The following is a 19,353-nucleotide window of genomic DNA, read 5'->3' as shown; positions in this document are numbered from 1 at the left end:
AACCCCTGTCCTATCACTGGTTGTCACTGAGAAGAGCCTGGCTCCATTCTCCTGACACTCACGCTTTATAAATCTGTAAACATTAATGAGGTCACCCCTCAGACTCATCTTCCCCAGCATTTCCTCATACAGGAGATGCTCCACTCCCTTCAGCATCTTTGTTGCCCTGCGCTGGACTCCCTCCAGTAGTTCCCTGTCCTGCTGGAACTGAGGGGCCACAACTGGACACAATATTCCAGGTGTGGTCTCATCAGGGCAGAGCAGAGGGGAAGGAGAACCTCTCTGACCTACTGACCATCCCGCTTCTAATACACCCCAGGATGCCATTGGCCTTCTTGGCCACAAGGGCCCAGTGCTGGCTGGCTCATGGTCATCCTGCTGTCCACCAGGACCACCAGGTCCCTTTCTCCTGCACCGCTCTCTAGTAGGTCATTCCCCAACTTATACTGAAACCTGGGGTTGTTCCTACCCAGATACAAGGCTCTACACTTTCCCTTGTCATATTTCATTCAATTTTTTTCCTGCCCAACCCTCCAGCCTGTCCAGGTCTCTGATGGCAGCACAGCCTCTGGCGTTTCAGCCACTCCTCCCAGCTTAGTGTCATCAGCAAACTTGCTGACAGTCACTCTATTCCCTCGTCCAAGTCATTGATGAATATATTGAATAATACAGGCCCCAGTACTGACCCCTGAGGCACTGCACTAGGTACAGGCCTCCAACTGGACTCTGCCCCATTGACCACGACTCTCTGGCTTCTTCCTTTCAGCCAGTTCACAGTCCACCTCACTACCCGCTCATCCAGACCACACTTCCTCAGTTTAGCTGTGAGGATGCTGTGGAAACTGTGTCAAATGCCTTACTCAAGTCAAGGTAGATCACGTCCACTGCTCTGCCATCATCCATCCATCTTGTTATGTCCTCATAAAAGTCAATTAGGTTGGTCAAGCACGACTTCCCCTTGGTGAAGCCATGTTGACTGCCCCTAATGACCCTCTTATCCCTGAGATGCCTTGAGATGGCACCAAGGAGAAGTCGTTCCATCAGTTTCCCAGGGATGGAGGTGAGGCTGACCGGTCTATAGTTGCCTGGGTCCTCCTTCTTGACCTTTTTGAAGCCTGGAGTGACATTTGCTTTCCTCCAGTCCTCAGGCACCTCTCCAATTCCCAAGACTTGGCAAAGATGATGGAGAGTGGTCCAGCAATGACCTCAGCCAGCTCCCTCAGTATCCACAGGTGCATCCCATCTGGACCCATGGATTTATGGATATCCAGATTGCCTAACTGCTCCCTAACCCAGTCCTCATCAATCGAGGCAAACTCCTCCATTGTCCCGCCTTCCTCTGGGGCCTCAGCAGTATGGGGCTCCTCAGGCCAGCCTCCGGCAGAGTAGACAGAGACAAAGAAGGCAATTAGTAACTCTGCCTTCTCTGTATCTTCTGTCACCAGGGCACCCACCTCGTTCATCAGTGGGCCTACACTGCCTCTGATATTAGTTTTATCTGCCACATATTGGAAAAGGCTCTTCCTGTTGTCCTTTGAAACATCAAAGCCTTACAGGTCTGGATCTGGTCATTCAGAACCAGTTTATGCCTTGGACACTACGCTCTCAGTGCCTAATTTCAACCCACAAATTAGAAGGAATGTAATGAGTGCAATGTTGGGAAGATGATTTCTTCTCTCTGTATTTCAAGTGCTTGACCTCTGCAAATTTAAATATGTTATTTTAGTATTTACTTATGCAATTATTAATATCCATAAATTCTATGTGAGTGCAGATATTTAATGTGCATGTGACTGTAGTGACAGTATCTTGGCACTGTGGATATTTGTTTCCATGAATGAAAAGCATGGTTTTTTAATTATTCATAGGAGTTGTGAGTCCAACCAGTTTCCTTAAGGATTATGGTGATCGGTGAGGCTCAACTACATGAACAAACAATGAAATGCATAAAAACTTATTAAAACCTAAGTTCACCTAATGGGAATTCTCTTGCATGATGATTCATAAGAGTATAAAAGTGGCACCTAATTCTGGTACGTACTCCTAAAATAGTATTGAAAAGCATTTCGCTTTTTCAAAAATTTCATTTTCTTGCTTAGTAGACTACTGGAGTCATTAGATCTTAAGACACCTCATTAGATCTTAAGACACCTATAAAGCAGCAAAATGGAACATTTGAGGTATTTGACTAGTTAAGGAAGGAACAAAGATTAACATGCTATTAAAGAAAATGAAAACTTCCTCAAGACACAGGTAACTACTGCAGATGCGATACACTGTGCCCATCTTTAACTTAAACCACTCTTTTCTAACAAGGACTTTCAGATTCCTGACAACATTATTATGCACTTTTTTTTCACCCCATAGCTCCATGAACTTTGGCAAAAGCTTTTAAATAACAGTTTGGTAGAGGTCAGGCTCATTACTATTATCTTTTCGTACATTTTCCAAGACATCTACAATAAGGCAAAGGCTAACTTAAGGCGGGGGGGGGAAATTGTAAACAGCTGCATTTTTGCCTTTTCTTTTTCTATTAGGAATTTTCTGGCCATTTGGAAACATCAAGTTTCCATACTGAATTCAATAAAAACAGCCTCCAGATGTGTAAAGATTAAAATAGAAAAACCATTAAATAATTTCTGAGATTCCAAAGGTAACACTATTTACCACTTAAAAGTCACTGAACTCAGAGTTTTGAGAAATAGCCTCTTCTACCTGCAACTGAAATTTCTTGAAGTATTAAGTTAGCACTTGTTCAGTTAGCACTTGAAGTATTAAGTTAGTTTGAACGCCTAAACTGTAATGACATTCCAGAAATAAAAGTCTCCAGCAGCTTTGATTTCTTGCTCTTGTCAAAACATTCTAATTTAAAGTTATCAGTCTGTTATTGTCAGTCTGTTAGTGTGGATTTCTACAATTCAGTTTTAAAAAAAACATTATTAAAACCTGAAAATCTGCCAGATTGATTTAAAGAATTTGGACGTTAACCACATTTTGCAGTGCTTGCTAACCTGTAAAATTAACACCATTTTTTTAACAAGTATAAATATTTATACAGATGAACTGTATTTAGGATTTAAATTGTCTGCCAAATATGAAACCCTGTATAACATGTAGTTCTGGACAAGGTTCAAGAAGGCAAATAAGAATGGATTCATCAGCTTTTAGAACAAATTAAAGTAATTCCAAATTTAATAACTTGCATAAAAATAGTTTCAATAGTAACGATTTCCTTATTGAGGATCTATATATAATCTGAGAGACCACAAGTTATTATCAGCTTCCTTTTCAGCTCTTTGATTAAGTTGGCATTTAGAAGGAAACATAGAAAGTCATATAAGTTGGCATTCTATCAATGAACAGAGAACTAGAATGTTTTATCTTCTAATCATGTCTCTTCTAGTCTGAGCTACACTTGAACAAAACAAGCACTTTTGAAAAAAAAATTTCTTACTAAGAGCCAAATGATTTTGCTCCCTTCTTTGGAGAATATGTGGAATTCCAAATCAGAATTAAAAGCAGGATTACACACCCAGGTATCATAATTTGCATTAGTGTTTCCTAACATAAATTAATAGCTACCGACCAAAGCATCAATACAGTGAGCAGATTGTAATTACCGCCTGTTATCTGTTCGACGTTACTGACATCATTTCAGTTCAGACTGACTGAAAGGATAGTTTGGCAATGAGGTGTTACACCATGAGGCATTTTAAGTGGTACTAGAAACAGTCCACTAAACTTTACGGCCAATGTAAAAAAGACTGAAACACACAAAAAAAAGACCAAGGATGTCTTCTCATGTTAGGCTTGTACCAGAATCAGAATCAAATTTCCTGAAAACAAATTATTTATTACACAGAAAATGTGACAAAAGAAATTTATTTTTTAGAGAAAAATAACTACCAAAATCAAGACAAATGAAACAGCTACAACACTGGTATTGTAGGATGAAGCCATTTCTGAATATATTGAATTCAACTTAATAAAGTTCCTTAGATCAACACACTTAGTGTACATAAAAGCCAAAATTCAAACACCGTCTTCTCCTCTGATACAATTTCTTCCCTGAAGATTTGGAAGCGATTCTACAAAAAATCCCAACCACGAAGGAGAAAAACAACAACAAAAAACCCCTCAATTTTCAATTTTACAGCAATATTAAAAGAAAAACCCCACAACTTTTTCTTAGTTGGTCAAGGGCAGCCTACAGATTTTGGTAGATACATCTTCATTAGGTGTTGGGCGCTGGTGATTTAGTGCTCTATTTTAACAAACTAGCCATTTTGTATAAACACCAAAGACACTCTAACCTAGCACCTCAGCTTCTCAGAAGCAAAATATTTAAAACGCTATAGCTCTTTCCCCAAAAGTTCCTTTACAGAAACTGTGCGACAAAATTAACTTTCCACACCTATGAAACGTAAACTTCAGTAAACCCTGAATATTTTTATTCATATACTGTCTTTTGTGTCAGGCTTCTACATAATTGAAATAGTTGTCAGCTGGCACTAGCCTGTCTAGAAGCACATGGATACACACACAAGTGCACACACAGCCCCATATACACACACACAGCACATACACACACACAGAGAGCATATACACATGCACACACAGAGTAATTTGTGATATTTTCTGGGAAAAAAAATGAATTGACTTTTCCATAGAGAATCAAGAAACATATAATGGAAGAAATCAAACTTTTCAGCTTATTTTTGAGGATGCAGTTGCATGAGCTGAGGCAACCTAACAGCATACTGCTAGCAAAAGGGAAGTCATCCCCAGCCCTTCCTTGTCACCTGCTCCGGAATTCATCTGACCCCTCCATGAACCAATTCTGGTCACTAAACTGGCATAAAATAATTCACTTATTTTGCTGGTTCAGGCCTCTACTAGCTTAGCAATCCTTACAGCACCAGCAAGTTAAAATATCAGCTCAATCTGCTTATTTCCTACCTTATGTGGCTACTACTTCCAAATGTCTTTCTAAACACCACAATATTATTTATTTTAATTCATGATGTTACCTCATGGAGTTCAAGAAACCCTAGCAGCCAAAATGCATTGGTCAAATAAGACACAAAATACTCAGTAGGGATGCCAAAAAACTCTCCAGTAACAAAAAACAAAACAAAAAACCACCACCAAACACAAAGCACTATCTCACTGCTCTCATTTTCACTTTTAATCCATCATTAGCATGTAAGCCTCCAATAAATCTCCCATCTATCCTCAGCCCCCTCTGGCAGTCAAAATTCTCTCATCAGTGGGTTCCTGATATCAGTAGCTTAGCTTACTGCTGCCCAGAAAAACTGCAAATAACAGCAGGTGTTCTGTAGTCATACACAAACTTGAATCATTAATTTTGCCTTCTGTTCATGTCATTGCAAACTACTTTTTATTAAGAAAACCCAGGAGCAAACTATTCCTGTCATCTATGCTTTTGTTATCAGGTACCAGTATTACAGTGACAGGAAAAGCAAAAATATGACAACTATTGTTTTCTACCATCCATTTGATACTTCTTTCTTTTAATTTTAAGCACCTGTAGCAAATAAATACCAAGTACAGCGAGTCACCTAATGGGAGCTAGAAAGCTTAATATGTCCCTTAACATAATATTCTGATTTTTCCATTAGTAATTTTTCTGTGCTTTTCATTTATGCAGAATGGACCCCTCTCCAAACAATGAACTGGCCAAGAATATATTTAATCTCTTATCCTGTGCAAAATGTTCACACTAACACAGATACACAGTCACATAATGAGACCAATTCTCAGAATTAGTATGAGAAGAAATGTATCCTTCTGTTTTAAATGTGACTACTATTCACAAAATGTTCAGGTGAGAGTTTTACTTGCTGGGTAATTTCAAGAACAAAGAGAAAAAAAAAAAAAATCAGGAAAAAAGTCTCACTTGTGAAATATGGTTGATTGAAGATTCCATGCGTCGAAGCTGGGATGCCTGGATATCCAGCATCTGGAGAACATTGTTGGCCAAAGTGTTGATCAGATAGGCTACGCTTGCTAATGACTGCGTTGTGTAGGCTTTGGTTTCTTCCAGGGCTCGCTGCTTATCTGCTGACTAAAAGCAGAAATAAATGTTAGACTGTTCCTCCTTTCCATTCATTCCCCAAAATACACTAACTCTGTATTTTAAGAGTTTCTACTTTTCTAAAGGAATTAAGCTACCACACAACATGTTCATCTTTTCTGAAAATACTTACTATGAAGTGCAACTTTTTATATTGTATTTTAGCACTAAACTTGAGATACTTACTGTTTAGGTCTACTAAACTTTGTGCTTCAATTTGATCTTATAACAGCCTGCAAGGATCTGCTAAATACCAGATTCCTCATGTCTCCCAGTTTTTCAGACCTCATTATTGCCACAAATGGTCATTCACAGTGAATGAACTACAATTACTCCCTTAAAATGGCAGCTGATTTAAAATGTGAGAGGAATAATTTTTTAAAAGTACATATTTTTAAATATGTTTTGTGCTTTTTCACATTGTCAGTATTTTATTCTATGAAGAATTAGTTTGATTCATTTTTGTACTAGTAGAGCACCTAAAATATTTAGGCTATCAAGCCATAATATATCCATTAGATGTTTAAAAACATACATACATTACAAACAACATCAAAAGTAATAAGCTATGATTCTAGTTGACAGGATCTCATGTTTCTTCTTTAATAATATTCAACACCACTAAGATACAATTCAGTACAAAGAATCCAGATTAAAACACTTGTAAAACATCCAACTAAGATGCTAAGAAATTTTCCAGTTTCCAAGGCTTTGGAATACACTGAATTTCACTTTTAGGTGATCATTCGCCACCTCACAGTTTGAGGGTCGTGTTTCTAAAGCAACAGTTGACAACATTCTCTACTCTCATCTGCTATTACAATACTACAGTTCACAACGTTATTTCATGTATATATTATTCACAAAACAAGCAGCTTAAGGACTCCCAAATGAAGGAATACAGAGCTCTTTGCTTCCACTCTCACACTGCTGGCTTCTAAATGCACTATTTCTTTCCCTCTTCCTACTCATAACCTCAGCTCAGTCTGCAAATATCACTGCAGCAGTCATACATACCACAGGACACTTCCACAGCTATTCAAACCATTTCTGAATGGCAATAACAAAAATGACCAGAAGCTTGTCTGTTTTGCTCTGCAGCTGCTGACAAAGTCTATTTATAGGAGCAGAAACTGCTGATATACATGAGCACACTGTACATCCAGAATAGCTGAGTAGAAGCCAGCAAACACAATTTTTGTTATTAACAGCCAAAATGAGAACAAAAGGAAAACAATCTGTCATTTTAGAAATTATATGCCTCTGCTACGGTTTTACTGCTTAAAGAAGCACAAATATGGGTAAGTGTTCAAAGTTAGTCTTTACACTGATGTAACCTAATAGCTAAATTCAAGTCACCCCCATTCACACCAGTTCAACAAGGAACTGGTTTCTCAATGTTCAAACACGTTAAAAAATTCATATAACAATCCTATAAATACATTTGAAACTCTCATTAGCACAAAACCCCTTTTGATTGAGAGGTCGAGTTTGTGTATCTGGATGACAACCTGAACAACCATGATTTGCTCTGCGTGCCTTTATACAGAGCCCCAAATTCTCTGAAGCAAACTCCACTCATAGTTGGCACAGCAAAATTAGTTTGAACTTTCTCCCTGTATACTAAAAGTTGCAGATTGTGTTCAATTTTCAAATTAAAATGACTATTTGAATCTACTGTTGTCAAGCCACTTGGCAACAACAACAACAAAAATTAATGACAGCATTTTAGAACAATCAAGTTTACCCTAAACATTTTCAAGAGATGAAAACTTGGGTCTCACAGAGCGACTAGGAAAAGCAATCTAGAATAGTTATAGCAATTCTAAAGTTCCTCTGTGGAGATATAATAATAAATGTTAAAATTTAACTTGAAATGGGCTTGAAGCGAAATGTAACACCCTGACGTGCCAGTCGGAAAGGTCCCAGGGAGGTACCCCCCAAAAAGAGATGGACCTCCTGTCCTCTCGGACAGAGGCGGAAGTACTGAGATGGCCCCACCCTTGTTGCTGTCGGGCAGAGGTAGGGGACCTAAAAGACGACGAGGGTTGGAAGCGTATTCCGATTCGGCGTCACAGGCAGCCCCCCTCCCTGCCTGCTTTGTCTCCTCAGGTGCCTCTCCGTAATAGGTTTGAGGCCCTGGATCTTGAAGAAGACGTAGGTGAGGAGGCAGTGCCAAGCCTGCCTACAAGATCACATAGGAAGAGGCGGTTGACTCCACAACTTAAGACTGCCTCTGTTAAGAAAGAAAGAAGGGTGATAGTAATAGGAAATTCCCTTCTGAAAGGAACAGAGGGCCCAATATGCAGAGTTGACCCTCATCTTAGGGAAGTTTGTAGTCTACCTGGAGCCCGGATCAAGGATATTGCTAGAGAGCTCCCAAGACTGGTGCACCCGACAGACTACTACCTGCTGCTAGTCTTCCAGACAGATGGGGAGGAAGCTGCTTCCCGTAGTCTGAGGGCAATGAAGAATGATTTCAAGGTCTTGGGAAGGATGGTGAAAGACTCAGGGGCTCAAGTGATCTTTTCTTCACTCTTTCCATCTTCAAGTGACGATGTGGGATGGAATAGGAAAATTCATTCTCTAAATGGTTGGCTCCAAGAGTGGTGCTACAGGCAGGGCTTTGGATTTTTTGATAATGGTTGGTTCTATAAGACACCAGTCCGAACAGTGTCACGTGGGAAAGGTTTATCTCAGAGGGGCAAAAGAATGCTGGGGCAGGAATTAGCTGGGCTCATTTGGAGAGCTTTAAACTAGGCTCGAAGGGGGATGGGGTTGTAGCTGGGCTTGTCCCAGTGGGGCAGCATTCTAAAACTGATGAGGACCAGGTGGCCTCCTATGCTCCTAGGGAGAAATGGGAGTGCTCTGCTCGCTCCCTGAAATGCCTGTACACCAATGCGCGCAGCATGGGGAATAAGCAGGAGGAGTTAGAATCCTATGTTCGGCTGGGAGATTATGACCTGGTGGCAATTACAGAAACATGGTGGGACAGTTCACATGACTGGAATGTGGTCATGGATGGCTATGCCCTTTTCAGAAAAGACAGGCCAGCCAGGCGTGGTGGTGGAGTTGCTCTTTACGTGAGAGAGCAACTACAATGTACTAAATTCTGCCCAGGAGTGGATGATGAGCGAGTTGAGAGTGTATGGGTCAGGATCAAAGGGCAGGCTGGCAGGGGTGACACTGTTGTGGATGTCTGTTACAGGCCACCAGATCAGGCTGAGGAAGTTGATGAGGCCTTCCATGGGCAGCTGAGAGTGGCCTCACAGTCACAGGCCCTGGTTGTTGTGGGTGATTTTAACTTCCCTGATGTTTGCTGGAAGGACCATTCAGCCAGCCAGCCACAGTCCAGGAGGTTCCTCCAGTGCATTGATGATAACTTCCTCATGCAGATGGTGGAGGAGCCGACTAGGAGAGGTGCACTGCTGGATCTCATCCTCACTAACAAGGAGGGTCTGGTTGAAGCAGTAAAGGTTGAGGGCTGCCTGGGTTGCAGTGACCACGAGATGGTGGAGTTCAGCATCTTGTGTGGCAGGAACAGAATAGCAAGTAGAATTGCAACCCTGGACTTTAGCAGGGCTAACTTTGGCCTTTTCAAGCAATTGCTGGGGGAAATCCCATGGGCAAGACTGCTTGAAGGAAAAGGGGCCCAAGAGAGGAGGATTGCATTCAGAGATTGCTTCTTCCATGCTCAGGATCAGAGCATCCCCACACGTAGGAAGTCAAGGAAGGGAGCCAGGAGGCCTGCGTGGTTGAATAGGAATCTATTGAGTATGCTCAAGCAGAAGAGGAGAGTTTACAGGTCATGGAAGCAGGGGCTGGCCACTTGGGAAGAATATAACGCTGCTGTTAGAGGATGTAGGAAGGCAGCTAGGATAGCCAAGGCCTCCTTAGAATTACAGGTGGCGAGAGGGGTCAAGGACAGCAAAAAGAACTTTTTCAAATACATAGCGGATAAAACTAATACCAGAGGCAATGTAGGCCCACTGAGGAATGGGGTGGGTGCCCTGGTGGCAGAAGATACAGAGAAGGCAGAATTACTGAATGCCTTCTTTGTCTCTGTCTACTCTGCCGGAGGCTGTCCTGGGGAGCCCTGTACCCCTGAGACCCCAGATGAAGCCAGGTCAATGGAGGAGCTTGCTTTAGTTGATGAGGACTGGGTTAAGGAGCAATTAAATAGACTGGACATCCATAAATCCATGGGTCCAGATGGGATGCATCCGCCAGTGCTGAGGGAGCTGGCTGACGTCATTGCTGGACCGCTCTCCATCATCTTTGCCAAGTCTTGGGAAACGGGAGAGGTGCCCGAGGATTGGAGGAAAGCAAATGTCACTCCAATCTTCAAAAAGGGCAAGAAGGAGGACCCGGGTAATTATAGACCGGTCAGCCTCACCTCTGTCCCTGGGAAAGTAATGGAACAACTTATCCTTGGTGCTATCTCAAGGCATATCAAGGATAAGAAGGTTATTAGGGGCAGTCAGCATGGCTTTACCAAGGGTAAGTCATGCTTGACCAACCTCATAGCCTTTTATGAGAATGTTACAAGGTGGATGGATGATGGCAGAGCCGTGGATGTGGTCTACCTTGACTTCAGTAAAGCCTTTGACACAGTCTCCCACAGCATCCTAGTTGCTAAGTTGCAGAGGTGTGGTCTAGACAATAGAGTAGTGAGGTGGGTTACAAACTGGCTTAAGGAGAGAAGCCAGAGAGTGGTAGTCAATGGTGCGGAGTCTAGTTGGAGACCAGTATCTAGTGGAGTACCTCAGGGGTCAGTACTGGGGCCAGTATTATTCAATATATTCATTAACGACTTAGACGAGGGAATAGAGTGTACTATCAGCAAGTTTGCTGATGACACTAAGCTGGGAGGAGTGGCTGACACGCCAGAAGGCTGTGCTGCCATCCAGCGAGACCTAGACAGGCTGGAGAGTTGGGCGAGGAATAACCTAATGAAATTTAACAAGGAAAAGTGTAGAGTCCTGCATCTGGGCAGGAACAACCCCAGGTTCCAGTATCGGTTGGGAAATTACATATTAGAGAGCAGTGTAGGGGAAAGGGACCTGGGGATCCTGGTGGACAACAGGATGACCATGAGCCAGCACTGTGCCCTTGTGGCCAGGAAGGCCAATGGCATCCTGGGATGTATTAGAAGGGGGGTGGTTAGTAGATCAAGAGAGGTCCTCCTTCCCCTCTACTCTGCCCTAGTGAGACCCCATCTGGAATATTGTGTCCAGTTCTGGGCCCCTCAGTTCAAGAAGGACAGGGAACTGCTGGAGAGAGTCCAGCGTAGGGCAACCAAGATGATTAAGGGAGTGGAGCACCTCCCTTATGAGGAAAGGCTGAGGGAGCTGGGTCTCTTTAGTTTGGAGGAGACTGAGGGGTGACCTTATTAATGTTTATAAATATATAAAGGGTGAGTGCCATGAGGATGGAGCCAGGCTCTTCTCGTTGGCAAACAATGATAGGACAAGGGGCAATGGGATCAAGCTGGAACACAAGAGGTTCCACTTAAACTTGAGAAAAAACTTCTTCTCAGTAAGGGTGACAGAGCACTGGCCCAGGCTGCCCAGGGGGGTTGTGGAGTCTCCTTCTCTGGAGACATTCAAGACCCACCTGGACACGTTCCTGTGCAACCTCACCTAGGCGTTCCTGCTCCAGCAGGGAGATTGGACTAGATGATCTTTTGAGGTCCCTTCCAATCCCAAACATACTGTGATACTGTAACTTTTCACTATGGAAAGTAGATTTCCCAAGATATTATCTTATCATGTGGTCCTACGTAATGAGTTCCCCATGCACACTCCTGATAGACATCAAATGATACTGCTTACAACTGCTGCCATGCTCAAACCTAGCAACAGATTTAGACAACTAAATGGTACACTGATAACGATGTAACTATGGAACTGAAGGGATTTCTGCAAATAAGATCATGATTTCAAGTTAATCAGTAAACCAAATTCAGACATAAACCTCATCAGACTAAGATGTGATACTCTGATCTTCAGAACACCGAAATATTGGCCAATATGCTTCATATCTGACTGTAAGGCAGGCAAAAAGTTATTTCAATATCCAAGTCTATCAAAATTCTCAAGTGAAAGATAAAAATACTAATGTGGCCCTAATCAAACTGAGAGTACAGTAGGTTCAGTTACAGATGGAATACTGTTTCTATGGAGAACACTGAAAACAAGAGAAACATGTTCTGCTATGTTCATTCTCAAAAAAGGACGACTTGCTACCATGAATACTCAGGGATATTAATCGGATCCCTAGAAGCCCTTCAGTTCTCAGAAACGTTACAGTCAGCATGATCAAGAACTGGTAGCAAGTGTGTTTTCAGTGCAATGACCTAAATTAAATGGCATGAAACAGACCATTGAATATCTCTTAGTTTTAAAGTTTTCAAATATCTAGCACCCACATACATAAAATTCTGCATGCCTATGAAAAAATGGGCAGTATAACATCTACAAACACACCACTCGCAGGGAAGCAATGCTTCCACCTGTTAGATCAGCTTTATCCGTACTTTTCTAAAAATTAGATTTAAGACATCAAAGCCACTGTTTGACAAATAAGTCTTTTACAACACTGCCAACATCGGCAGGCTCTCATTCCTCATCCTAACACATCCACTCAGTTGTGACAGTACTGGATTTTCAGGGCCACATGGTGGACTGAGTACCGAATCTAGTTTACAAATAACCTAAGAAACAAATGGTCATGTTAAACTTCAGTCAATTCCACTATCTTCCCTGCCATGCAAACTTGCAAACACCTGCACTAGCAAAACAAAGTAAATGGCACAAAAGAAGAGCAGATCATGCTTGCTGAATTATGGTAGGAGCAACTAATCATATTATGGAGACTCAGGTTCCAGTTTCAGCAGCAGTACCTGCGGGAGTAGAGGTCCCCCAACTGATCACTCCCTTTGCTGTAGTGAACTAGACCAGGAGGCAAGTCCCAGATGGAAATGATCTATTCCATAAACCAAATTATGAGTTTTCCCTCATCCAAACCATTGCATGGCCACTAAAACACAGGGAAGCACACAATCAAGAATAAGGAGGGAAGAACTATAAGAGTTGTTCCGTTCGCTAAAGAAAAGGAACAAGTAATGGAAAGTAGACATCACTGCAGTTCTGTCAGCCTCCCCCTACCTACAACTTCTTTATCTTTTGCAACACCTCTGCACAGTGTCTCATGTGTTTCCCTTAATTTTTTTCCTCTTTGTTAAGACTGCTGCTGCATCTCCACCTCTTAAACTTCCAGCTTCAACTTTTCAAACAATATTAAGAAGATACTTGAGCATCACAGCTGGATCATCTTCACAGCCTTAAAAAGATAAAATGTTTGGATCATTCATGTCTTCTGTGCCCATGTTATCCGATTTCCATGCAGCAGCTTAGCATCTATTCTGTTTATCATTTTTCTCCACACAATGTACATACCCGCTGGTCCACGCTGAGTCACAAAGCAGCACCTTTTCTCCTGCTCTCAGCAGCGGGTGAGAGCACCATTTTAACTCACAGCAGAGAGTTCATCTGATGCTCCTGCCAGGCACATATGGGGCAAGGATGGTGTTGGCTGCTCCTCTGCTGCAGCGGGAAACGGTCCCCACGCTTCCAGACATGGCAGCAGCCACTGCTCTGCCTGGCTCCCCCCGGAGAACGTTTGCCATTTGCAGGAAGCACCCACTACTGAAACAGTTGGTTTGCCTCCTCCAGGAAACAAAAGGAAACTATAGACTAGATAGAAATATTGCACAGGGAGGATCCAGTCTGAGAGCTAGTCATACTACACAGACTAGTGGCTGGTATATACAAAACTGGGCTTTTAGATATAAGGAAAAGATCAAACTCATTCAAGTCAGCTACTAATGCACAGACTTCAAGTTCAGTCAGAAAAGGCATGTATTGGACACACGGTGCACTAGTGTGTGCTTGCTATCAGACACTGCAAAAATATTTAGTTTCCACTTCCCCATGACAAAAAAGCCTTACATAGATCAGCAGTGATGATATACATGTTCACCTGAAAATATTTCTCATTTTTATATTAGATTCACAGAATGTCAGGGGTTGGAACGGACCTCAAAAGTTCATCCAGTCCAATCCCCCCGCCAGAGCAGGAACACCCAGATGAGGTTACACAGAAAGGTGTCCAAGCGGGTTTTGAATGTCTCCAGAGTAGGAGACTCCACAACCCCCCCGGGCAGCCTGGGCCAGTGTTCTGTCACCCTTACTGAGAAGTTTCTTAAATTTAAGTGAAACCTTTTGTGTTCCAGTTTGAATCCATTACCCCTTGTCCTATCATTGGTTGTCACTGAGAAGAGCCTGGCTCCATCCTCCTGACACTCACCCTTCATATATCTGTAATCATTAATAAGGTCACCCCTCAGTCCCCTCCAGGCTAAAGAGCCCCAGCTCCCTCAGCCTTTCCTCACATGCAAGATGCTCCACTCCCTTCAGCATCTTGGTTGCCCTGCGCTGGACTCTCTCCAGCAGTTCCCTCTCCTGCTGGAACTGAGTGACCCAGAACTGGACACAATATTCCAGGTGTGGTCTCACCAGGGCAGAGTAGAGGGGAAGGAGAACCTCTCCGACCTACTGATCACCCCCCTTCTAATCCACCCCACATACCATTGGCTCCCTTCCTTGACTTCCTACGTGTCAGGATCTTGTGCCCGGTAGAAACAGTCCCTGAACGCTAACCAACTATCTTGGACCCCTTTACCTTCAAGCAGTCCTGCCCATGGGATTTCCCCTAGCAATTACCTGAAAAGGCCAAAGTTTGTCCTGCTGAAGTCCAGCGTTGCAATTCTGCTTGTTATCCTGCTCCTGCCACAGGAGATCCTGAACTCCACCATCTCATGGTCGCTGCAACCCAGGCAGCCCTCAACCTTTACCACTTCAACCAGACCCTCCTTGTTAGTGAGGATGAGGTCCAGCAGTGCACCTCTTCTAGTTAGCTCCTCCACGCTTTGGATCAGAAAGTTACCGTCAAGGCACTGGAGGAACCTCCTGGACTGTGGCTGGCCGGCCGAGTAGGCCTTCCAACAAACATCAGGGAAGTTAAAATGCCCCACCACAACCAAGGCCTGTGATTGTGAGGCTGCTCTCAGCTGTCTGTAGAGGCCTCATCAACTTCCTCACCCTGATCTGGTGGCCTATAATAGATGCCCACAATAGTATCACCCTTGCAATCCTGCCCCTTGACTTTTCACCCCTAGACTCTCAACTCGCTCCTCATCCGTGCCTGGACAATACTCAGTACATTGTAGTTGCTCTCTCACGTAAAGAGCAACTCCACCACCACGCCTGGCTGGCCTGTCGTTCCTAAAAAGGACACAGCCATCCATGACCACATTCCAGTCATGTGTGCTGTCCCACCATGTCTCCGTAATTGCCACTAGGTCATAATCTCCTGCCCTAACACAGGTTTCTAACTCTTCCTGCTTATTCCCCACGCTGCACACATTGGTACAGGCATTTCAGAGAGCGAGCGGAGCACACCGATTTCACCCCAGGGGTATGGGAGGTCGCCCAGCCTTCATCAACTCTAGAGTGATGCCTTACTGATGCAAGCCCAGCTACAACCCCATCCCCCTTCGAGTCTAGTTTAAAGCTCTCCAAATGAGCCCTGCTAATTCCTGTCCCAGCATCCTTTTGCCCTTGCGAGATAAACCTTTCCCACCTATCACTGTTTGGACTGGTGTCTTGTAAAACCAGCCGTTATCAAAGAACCCAAAGCCCTGCCTGTAGCACCAGTCCTGTAGCCAATTGTTTACAGACTGAATTTTTCTATTCCCTCCTATATCATCACCCAAAACTGGAAGGAGGGAAGAGAAAAATCACTTGAGCCCCAGACTCTTTCACCATCCGTCCCAAGGCCTTGAAATCTTTTTTCATTCCCGTCAGACTGCGGGATGCAGCTTCCTCCCCATCTGTCTGGAAGATCAGCAGCGGGTAGTAGTCCGTTGGGTGCACCAGGCTGGGGAGTGTCCTGGTGATGTCCCTGATCCGGGCTCCAGGTAGACTGCACACGTCCCTACGATGAGGGTCAACCGTGCAGATTGGGCCCTCCGTCCCTCTCAGAAGGGAACTGCCTACTGCTATTACCCTCCTTTCTTTTTTATTTGAGGCAGTCTTGATGCATGGGGTCAACTGCCTCTTTCCATGTGACCTCGTAGGTGGGACTTGCACCACATCCTCACCTACGTCCTCTTCAAGATCCAAGATTGTATAACCCAAATTGCTAGCATTAGAAATGATGTGGAATTCAAGCTGCGCTAAGTGCAAACACGACCACTTTTCATGTCAGGATGCAGAGCCCACCATCATTTTTTCTATCCACTCTGACAATTTCATTTACATAGCACAATTACATTACCAGATTTGAGTAAGAAATGGTTTGGACTGCTGACTATATTAGATATCCCTCTACTTTAGGAATCAAAGCCTTCAATGTTTTTTTTCTCCTGCCTAGGAAAATACAAACTTTTTCATTGATACAAGCAATAGAAAAATAAATTTCAAAGAAGAAAAAAATATATTGAATTGAAAGCGTGGGGCAGATGAGAGAATAAAATATGCAGAAAGGTATGGAAAATTTCATAATAATTTGGCTATATGAATTATAAAAGGAAATATTACGTGCATATGGAGCACAAACAACAGGGCTAGAAAGGAACTGAGGATTTAATGTATTTTCCTGCTCTCAGGTGTCTTTCCTGCTCTAGTTCTAAAAAAAAAAAAAAGTAAATAAAAAAAAAATATTTAACCACTAGTCTTCATCAACTTAGAAGTTCAAAGTCTTCAGCTGAGCTAACAAAATTTATAAAAGAATTTCTACTAAATGAGCCACAATGTCTGGACCTGGGTGGGGGAAAGAGAGCTTTTAATTTCTGAGACTACTATCACTCACAACCAACCTACACCTAAAAACCCCTTAGAAAAAAAAATAAGTGTTCTGAATGGAAAAAATCTCAATTCATATGCAAATCAACTCTTCAGTGTATAATGTGTTCATGTCGTAATATTTAGGTGTCAAAGTGGAAACTACGGTTAAATAGTCTGACATCAGACTAACTACATGGAAAGGTGTGTACAGAATCTAATAGTCACTTTTCCAGCATATACCTATCTTGCTATTGCTCAAAACTGCTGTTTAGAGTGAAGCAAAACTAATATTTAACATAAGTGACAAAAAAGTAACAGTGAAATTTTAATAATGAAACAGATTAGCTTCATTTAATCACCATAACAGGTTTTTTTTTGATTACTGGTAATACGAACTCAAGCAGGCAAGCAAAACCCCTCAGGTTTCTGTTAAGGTTGCATCAGCCTCAAGAAGCCTCAATAACAAAATCTGCAAGACACAAAGTTCAACAAGCTTGTGCTATTCAGTACCAAATGTGCACAACTGCAATACTGACAAAGCACACTTCAGGTTTCCTGTGAAAAATAGAAGATTATGCTTTTATATCATCCTTTCCATTTTTTTTGTTGCTGAATTCCTTGAAGTTACTGAAAGCCTCATACATAATTAAATATTTTACACACATTTATTCAGCTGCACAGATGGTATTTGCTTAGCCCACCCAAGTGCTTTCTGAGGTCCTTTCGTAAGCCAGAAATAATGACTGCGAAGAAAACTGAGCATCATTATCCAATAATTATGCCAAAATCATGCCAAAAAGTTATATAACTGTGAGTGAAAACTACAATAGCTTTCTGTTTTAACTAACTACCTCATTAAATACTTACTTGCTAAAGAACATCCCTTACTCCTCCTTCAGTACCAGAACCACTCATCTTCAGCATGCAATACATGTACCATACAACTCGTTAGGTAGCTGGTCTATAAATGCAGGTGAAACAAGCCTGGAAAAGTAGAAGCAATCACTGACAGAACCAAAGGAAATGAGATCTCTCGCACCTCCCAAAAAAAACAAATGCCATAGAATTACCAGAAAACTGCAAAGTTTCCCCTTTGGCTGTGCAGAAGGATGAATGTATTCTATTAGAACATTGAGTGCAAGGACAACCCCAGTCTACCTGTTCTTTAGTAGAGCCAGAGCTCCAAAGTACTTGGAGTTCATGGTAGATCTTTTTGTTCTCTGTCAACTGTAATACTATAGTCTCTAAACTATTCATCTCCACATGTAAACATTTTTTTCTAAACAAGTGTTTATTTGCGTAATTATTGCTGTTATCATTATTTTAGGAAGTGGGAGGACTAGCTTGATCACTCCATGAGCCTACTCAAGTGTAAATACATTTATTTTAACACTAAGGAGATCTGGTAGTCATCTTGCCCATTTGCATGTACTCTACACCACAAACATTATGAATTAATCAAATCTTAAGAAACATAAGCAAACAACATTTCAGACACAAATGGGAAACACTTCTTTGCACATACCCTCCCACAAACCCACTGATAAGATCTCTGACAACTTTCTGTTACTCTGCATTCAAAAGAATACACACGCAGCAAGATACACTGAGACCACACAATGGGGAAAGCAACAAGATTAATGCAATTTGGTAATTGGGCATACGACTTACTAGAAATGGTAGCAGCAGACTTCTGAGAAAGAGTATTTTTACTTCACAATAGTTTTAACACAACCTTATCTGCACAGCTAACTATAATTAGAATAACCTGCTTGACAATTCTTTGTCCCATCTGTGAAGAATGGAGCATGTTAAGTCTCCTAGCGACGTGACTCCTTTTTTATTAGTGAGCTACTCTCAGAAGCAACAATACACAATGCAGTAATCAGCACTGCGAGGAAACCTGAGTTGTGGGTGGACTGTGTAGGCACAGACAGAGGTTACGGTCAGGCACCTAAATCATCCCACCTTATAAACATCTGTCAAACTGAAAAGTACATTTCTTCACAATTGCATCAAAAGTCTCTACTCAACACCTAAATGAAAGCATTGAACTCGCTGTTCACTAAAGTGCTTTTAAAATTTAAACACTTTTAAATGTTAAATTGCTGAAGCAAACTCTTCTGAATACATCTCAGAAGAAATGAGATTAGGACTACTCTCACAGTGCTGTGAATTCTGTAGTCAAACACATCACCTTTTGAGCTGAGATGACACAGTAAGCTAAGTACAGCAATCCACAAAGGTGTATACAGAACTTTGACGTTTAGGTCAAATATAATAATTACAGAATATATCAGTTATAGAATGAAGAATGCATCAAAACTATCATTAGATTTTATACTT

The 19,353-nt window shown here is 42.2% G+C and overlaps 1 protein-coding gene across 46 annotated transcripts in view; it reads right to left on the bottom strand.

Annotated features, from left to right (window-relative positions):
- The window catches only part of ABI2 (abl interactor 2), a 62,364-nt gene that overhangs the window by 25,757 nt on the left and 17,254 nt on the right, over positions 1–19,353 (bottom strand). For 37 of the 46 annotated variants that reach the window (XM_080346448.1, XM_080346470.1, XM_080346479.1 and 34 more), the window contains exon 2: positions 5,921–6,088. The exons of the other annotated variants lie outside the window; for them this stretch is intronic. In XM_080346448.1, coding sequence (XP_080202574.1) covers positions 5,921–6,088 — 168 coding nt within the window. The remainder of the gene's footprint in view (positions 1–5,920; positions 6,089–19,353) is intronic. 46 annotated transcript variants of the gene reach the window in all.

Source organism: Nesoenas mayeri (assembly GCF_963082525.1).
Source record: "Nesoenas mayeri genome assembly, chromosome: 6".
In the NCBI taxonomy this organism is placed as follows: domain Eukaryota; kingdom Metazoa; phylum Chordata; class Aves; order Columbiformes; family Columbidae; genus Nesoenas; species Nesoenas mayeri.
This window is presented reverse-complemented; position numbering and strand designations above follow the sequence as displayed.